General features: G+C 43.3%; 1 protein-coding gene across 1 annotated transcript in view; it reads right to left on the bottom strand.

Moving 5' to 3' along the window:
- Positions 1 to 6,295: 6,295 nt before the first annotated feature.
- The window catches only part of LOC145407205 (uncharacterized), a 165,309-nt gene continuing 164,305 nt past the window's right edge, over positions 6,296 to 7,299 (bottom strand). Inside the window, exon 12 of the mRNA XM_080278243.1 lies at positions 6,296 to 6,727. Within this exon, the coding sequence (XP_080134369.1) occupies positions 6,688 to 6,727 (40 nt within the window). The 3' untranslated portion in view covers positions 6,296 to 6,687. The remainder of the gene's footprint in view (positions 6,728 to 7,299) is intronic.

The following is a 7,299-nucleotide window of genomic DNA, read 5'->3' as shown; positions in this document are numbered from 1 at the left end:
TGTGTAGTTCCGCCGCCGTCTGCTAGAGCGCTCCTGCATCCTCCCCACTTACCGCCTGTCTCTTGCTGTGAGTGCACGCTCGTCATTATGGCCGCCCACGTGCTCACTTTTGTGGTGGTGCCCTACCTGCTGCAGGCTCTCCTGTCTCTTGTTAGTGTGTGTGATGATGGCCCCGCCAGCTGAGAAGAGGAAGAGAGTGGATTTGACTCTGGAGAAGAAGAGGGAGATATTGGACAAGGTGGACGCAGGATGGTCAACCTCACGCATCCTCCGTGAATTCAACCTGGCCTGATCTATTTTGTTTGATATCAAGAGATTCCGCGACAAGCTCATGCAGTACACGGCTGACTTCTCATCAAAAAGCAAACACAACGTGGAGAGGAAGATAATCTTTACTCACCGGTATGCTGAAGTCGACCGCTCTATGTTGATTTGGTACCGACAGCAACGTGCTGCTGGTGCGATGGTGCGTGGCACGGAGCTGAAGGCTGCTGCTGAGAAGTTCGCAAGGCTTCACAATGTCCCAGACTTAAAGGCATCCAAAGGTTAGCTCTTCGCGTTCAAGTTACAACATGGCCTTACCAACCATAAGTCTCATGGCGAAGCTTTGGACGGCAATGAGAATGGAGTTGAGGAGTTTCGGCACAAGGCGAAGGGCTTGATCGACAGGGAGGGCCTCACTCTCGGTCAAGTATACAACGCTGATGAAACTGGTCTATTCTATCGCTCTTTGCCAACGAACACTCTAGCCGAGGAGACAGAGAAGCGTGTACCTGGCTGCAAGCTCTGCAAGCAACGGATATCTGCTTTGTGTTGTGCCAACGCTAACGGCATGCACCGGCTCAAGCCCGTTATTGTTGGCTGTGCAAAGCAGCTTTGGTGTCTTCGTGGGGTGATGGATGTCCTTCCTGTCGTTTGGTACAATTCTCTGAAGGCTTGGTTCACTGCCCAGATCTTCAAAGACTGGTTCCACCGCCATTTCGTCAAGGAGGTCATCAATTACCAGACGAAGAAACTGGGAATCCCGCGTGACCAGGTAAAGGCCCTGCTTCACCTCGATAATGCACCTGCCCACCCGCGCGACAAGGACTTGGTGGCTGAGAATGGGCGCATTAGGTGCATGTTTATGCCAACTAATACGACTGCTCTCATCCAACCAATGGACCGAGGAGTGATCGTGGCAATGAAAAGGCTGTACCGAAGGAAGTTTTTGGACAAGGTGATGGCTGTTCTCGAGGACGAGGACGAACGCAGGGAGGGACAGAACACGCGAGGCCAGCGGGCTTTGGAAAACATTCGCTGCTACAACATCAAGTCTGCACTCTACAACTGGGCCAGTGCATGGAAGGAAGTCCCTGGTTGGTCTCGTCTGCTTCTCGGAATGGATGCGGAGCACGATTTCCTAGGTTTTGACGTGGACAATTTCCATGCACGTCTACGTGCGCATGGCGATGATGTTGATGTGGACGAAGTGTGTGAGTGGTTGGATGACGACGAGGGCGATCCTGGGTATCAGACCATGTCTGATATTGAGATCGCATCTCCAGTTGCAGGTGTCAGTACCCAACTTGAAGATTCCGACGAGGACGGCGACGATGATGCGGACTCCTCTCAGCGTGACACTACTCCAGCCATCCCCACGCTGAGCGCACTGCAAGAACACATAAGAGTTCGTTCTCGACCACCTGGAACACCCGGACTGCGACAGGGAGATGGGACCCTTGGGACTTGTGGAGGAAGTCCGCGCTTTCAGGCAGCGCATCGTTAATCTTTAAAATCGTTGTTTCTTGCGTCAATCAACCACTGACAGCTTTTTCAGATCCATGACCCCTGCTGTGTCCAGCCCTGGCTCCACACCATTGCCTCCCCAAGACAGGCCCTCATCCTCCAAGCCACAGCCCAGCACATCAGGGATGGTGGAGTCACCACTGGATGTGAGTTTGCGCCTGTCTTCAGAGTCATCTGCAGTGCGTAGTCCATCACCAAGCCCCAGCAACGCACCCCTAGGCCACCTGCATCAGCTACTCTCAGACTCTGACAGTGAATAAACAAGAACTCGCCACTAGACCACACAGGAATTTACAGTGTTGTGTAGTGAAAAAAACAGTGCGCAGTGTTAAGAAATTTGAATTCTGAGTGCAAAGACTTAAGTGCAGAGTGCAGCACTTATTTCACTTAGGTACAATGGAGCACAAATTAGACTAGAGCGTGTAGTGTTAAGAAAATGGATTTATGAGTGCAAATGACTAAGTTCAGGGCAAGACTTCATGTACAGTGTACTGTAGGTGCTTCAGGTACTCCTCTTTACTGTCATAGTCTGAGAGGAGGCAGGTTATTCATTGAGATGGCCAGTGACTTGTTGTAAGTACCCAGAATGTTTCATACTGTACTGTATTTTCCATACTTACCTCTCAAACCTCATTTCACTCTTTTGTCTGTTCTTGGTGTGAATAGGGTCTTAGGTGCTATGCATGTTCAGTAGGGAGGTGTTTTTCTGAGTTAGGCTAGGTCAGGGTCCATAAGTAACCAGTCCAGGAGCCAGGTGCTTCTTGTAAGTACCCAGAATGTTTAATATTGTATTTACTCACATCTAAAACCACATTCTCTGGTTCTATTGCATTTATTTCATTCTTTTATGTCCCTTATTGGTGTGAATTGGGTCTTAAATAGGTGCTATGCATGTCCCGTAGGGAGCTGTATAGGTGTTTTTCTGAGTTAGAGTGGGTTAGGGTCCATAAGTACTAGTCCAGGAGGATATGGCCCACTATCCAGATGGGACCACTTTCCGGACATGCCTTTGGCTCTATTACAACGGATACTGGGGGGATTACTGTATAATAACTGAGGCGTGTAGTGGCACAGGGGCTTACATGCCAATATTGCCATTATGAGGTAACCATGGCAACGCATTCAGCAAGCCTTCCCCTATCATGTGGTACAACGTGTGAAAGGAAACTCGACCATCCAGCAGGGCTACAGAGGGTTCAGCAGGCTGTACCATGTTCTGTGAAACCTTCCAATCAACTCCAGATCTCAGTCCACACAAGGACTTAAGAACGCGAGCCTACCAGCCAAAGAGAGGCCATCTAGCAACTGCCATTATTTTGGTCCCGCTGCTCAACCAATCCTGTGCGTTCTACTGTCCCCCACCACGGCAATCACACTTCCCCACCATATGTACAACACTTACCCAGGATTACTCGCATATTTTAGTGTTTTTTTTGGTGGATAATACTCATCAAAATGGATACCACTAGTTCTGAAAGTGAAGTGGATACACCCGACCAGCCATTGAAACAACAAAGAAAGCCTGAGACATGGGCACAGAACATTAAAAAGAAAAAAAGATAGTGGGGAGGCCTACATTAGTAGAAAGACCAAGCAACAGGTTCCTGCTCGTGTTGTTGGTTCCCCTTGCCAGTGTAGTGGAAAGTGTTTTGAGAAAGTTGGAAAAGAAAACATTCATCATATCTTTAATAAATTCTGGGGTATGCAAAGCCATGATGTGCAGTCACACTATATTCATAGTAGAGTGAAACTGAAGGAGGTAAAGTGTGGGTGAGTGAAGGATGTTGTGGTTGTGATGGTAGCTGTGGTTGTGATGAAGGTTACTGTGGTTGTTGTGGTTGTGACGGAAGGTGTGGTTGTTGTGGTTGTGATGGTTGCTGTGGTTGTGACAGTAGGTGTGGTTGTGATGGTAGCTGTGGTTATTGTGGTTGTTGTGATGGTAGCTGTGGTTGTTGTGGTTGTGAAGGCAGCTGTGGTTGTTGTGGTTTTGATGGTAGCTGTGATTGTGGTTGTGATGGTTGCTGTAGTTGCTGTGTTTGTTGTGGTTGTGGTGGTAGCTGTGGTTGTAATGGTGGCTGTGGTGGTTGTGTTTGTGTGGTGTGTACAATGATGAGTATTATAAAAATAATCATAATGTCTCACATATCAGGAAATAAACATAAGGCAACAAAACAATATTAATATTTACAATAATTATTATTTACAATTAGAATTCAACAAATAGGAGTAGTCATCATGAAACTCTAACAGCTTCCTTATTTCTATGTAATTGTTATTTTGATTAGGTATTATACACCTATATGAGTGTTGAAAATACACAAAAAAATGGGAGGGATGTTTTTGTTTTTATATTTAATTTTGTGTTTTTACCAAAATGAAATATATATATATATATATATATATATATACCATTAAAAAGGACTTTTTAAGGGCTTTATTTTCACATATTACTCATTGGGTTTATCTTAAAAATAATGCGGTGACCACTGAGCAAATTTAACCTTTAATTACTCAAAAGCAACTTCACCGCGCGTAAGCCCCTGTGCCACTACACGCTTCGTGTGTGTGTGTGTGTGTGTGTGTGTGTGTGTGTGTGTGTGTGTGTGTGTGTGTGTGTGTGTGTGTGTGTGTGTGTGTGTGTGTGTGTGTGTGTGTGTACAGTAAAACCTCGATAAGATGACCTTCTGAACTTTCAGTAAGTTGAACTCTGACCAAGGTGTGACAGTGTTTATTCAAAGGGTTACATTTTAGTTCTTATATTTCAAGTGCTACATTTTCACTTACTATATTCCAAGTATTACATTTTAGTTTAACTGATTGTAAAATGAAGCAAAGAAGTGCAGAACTTTACCTAATTAACTGACTTTTGCACCCCTCCACCTATGCAACCTCCTATCCTAGACTAGTCTATAACATGCACCAAACTGTTTTTATTGTTTATTTTCACTGCTTTATAAATGCTTATTTAGTTTAGTGTTAATAAATAACCATTCATATGTAATTTGCGATTATCTGAGGGGGGGTAATATACGTATTTTTTGCAATTATTTCCGGTTAGTAGGAATATGATGAGTCGAACTACCCTAGAGCCCCATATAGTTCGACTTATGAAGAGTTTACTATATATATATATATATATATATACTGTATATATGGTATATATATATATATATATATATATATATGGGAAGGGGGGGGGGGAGAATCCCAAATAGATAGTGGAAACATTCGGTGTAGGCAGAACCGCAGAAAGGTGGATTAGGTGATTTCAGGAGGAAGACACAATGGACAGCAGTCATTGTTCAGGTCGGCCTGGTATGCCAATGATGGAAGGAAGCACTTACAAGCAGCGCTTATGCCTTAAGAGATGAACTGCATCTAGAATGAAGCACATGAATAGTTGCATGAAGACTTTGGTCTTCTGGGTTTTGTGTTTTAACTCTAGCCTGTGGGATTCAGTTCCCATTCATAACAAAACATTCAGTTATCCTTATACAGTAACTTTATCCTCATATGTTTGGACAATTTTTTAATAACTCTGACAGATAATGACAATCACAGCTCATAATCATCAACTGAAGCTAAGTACTGTACTGTAGAAGCTAAATGAATAAGGAAGAACCAATTTCAGAACCATTCTCTAGCTAATTGAATTGAAGTGTTCCTGAGAGGACATTAAGAAAAAGAACACATGAGAAACGATATCACCTGGAGCAAAAGCCATCTCATAACAGTGCTACCAACCATCCAAACGTCACATGGCAGCACGCACCAAAACTTGAGCCTTTCAGCTGAAGTTTTCACCAAATTTCACAGTGTTTTGTCTTTGCACAGAAAACTGTTTTAATTAACAGTCTAAGAGTGCACCAAAACTTGAGCCTTTCAGCAGAAGTTTTCACTAACCTTCACAACACAACTTTTGTCTTTGATTGTACCGTAAACTGTTTAACTGAACAGTCAAAAAGTTCTCTCCCATGCAGGCTAAAATAATCTAGTCTAAGAAACAAAAAGTAATATCCTGTTTTACACTGCCATAAAAGTTCAAATGTAGGAATTACAGTAATAATGAAAATGTCCTCATGAGAAACATGTTTTAGCCTAACTTGAACCCTCTTCAGGTATGTGAACAAGTTTTAGGTCATGCTGAAACTACAACATCCTCACAAATGTGGTATAATTCATCCAGGAATAATGTATAATACAGTATGTAAATGTGACTAAAACAAAACTGACAAGACACAGTACAAATATGTGCTTGATCAATGCACCTGCTATCCTATAAACCTCATATATCTTTTTAGTTTATGCCATCTACTAGACTGCTGTCGTTAGCATCAGTTCACAGGTCGAACTGGCAGTTTTGTGGTAACAGATCTCGTCCTGTTAATATGATCTGACTGGCCAATTAAAAACCATCCTGCCACAGCTATTTTTATCAGTCAATCAAACCATATTCTGGTGGGCCTAAGAAGCTACCTAATACCTCTTCCTCTCTCTTGGAGGCAACTAACTTCTGTATGGAACATGCAAAAGATCCGCAAGGTGTACCCTGTACTATACAAAATAAACTGCTGGAATGAAAAGCTATGAAGCCTATTAACCTCTTCACCACGAACTTAGCCCCCTAAGCACTTTGCCATGAGCTTATATTCCCACCAGTACCATACCTGAGTAGCAGGAGGAGGAGCTAGGAAGCTTTCTCCCCATACTAAAGCATTCGATTTTATCATTCTGCGTACGTCCTTGTATGCTCCTACTGCCTAGAAATGATGCACAGGGTAGGTCATCATGGCGAAGGGGTTATGGCAACAAGAATACAGGATGACTCCTCTCCAAAATGTTATGGTTCAACTTGCTTCCCAACAGGACCTCTTCCCCTTGGTCCAAAGGAAGTTGTATTCACTTTGTCCGTCTATGACCTTTTGTGGTCTTTTTCTTCCTGAAACCAGATTTAGGAGTTAGTAGCATATGTGGCAGATTAAGCTGTGACAGTATGCCTAGTCTCATGGGCTTATGAATCTCCCTAGCACACTTTCTCTGGCAAATTACCATACTTTGCATATCACATCTCAATATGCTACCAGTAAGTTGTACCAGCATTTTTTATTTCATCATACCCAGTAATCTGCATGAATAAAATACAAGATATTAGCATGTCATACACAGAAGTAAACTGGTCAAGAAGAGATGCCAGGGAGCATCCTAGGTCTGCTGGAATACAGCCATCAGTAAACATGGGGCAACAATACAGAAAGCACAACAATTACAATAATTAATAATTAAACTTCATTTATGCAGCAATCCTAAAAGTAATGTAGTCCACAGAACCAAGTATGAAAGTACCATGGTGGTCCTTATAGAAGATTTTGGGTATCAAGGTGAGATCATTACAAATTGTGCCACAGGGTGGTCACTACAGAAGTGTCCATCAACAATGCTACACTTGTACAGATGCCCCCAAAAGTGATGGCAGAGTTTCAGATAGCTTCGGATGATTTGTACTGTCAGATG

This window comes from Coenobita brevimanus, chromosome 72 (genome assembly GCF_032717465.1).
Source record: "Coenobita brevimanus isolate Jiangsu-jjx chromosome 72, ASM3271746v2, whole genome shotgun sequence".
Lineage (NCBI taxonomy): Eukaryota > Metazoa > Arthropoda > Malacostraca > Decapoda > Coenobitidae > Coenobita > Coenobita brevimanus.
The sequence above is the reverse complement of the archived record's forward strand: the minus strand, read 5'-3'. Positions and strand labels throughout refer to the sequence as shown.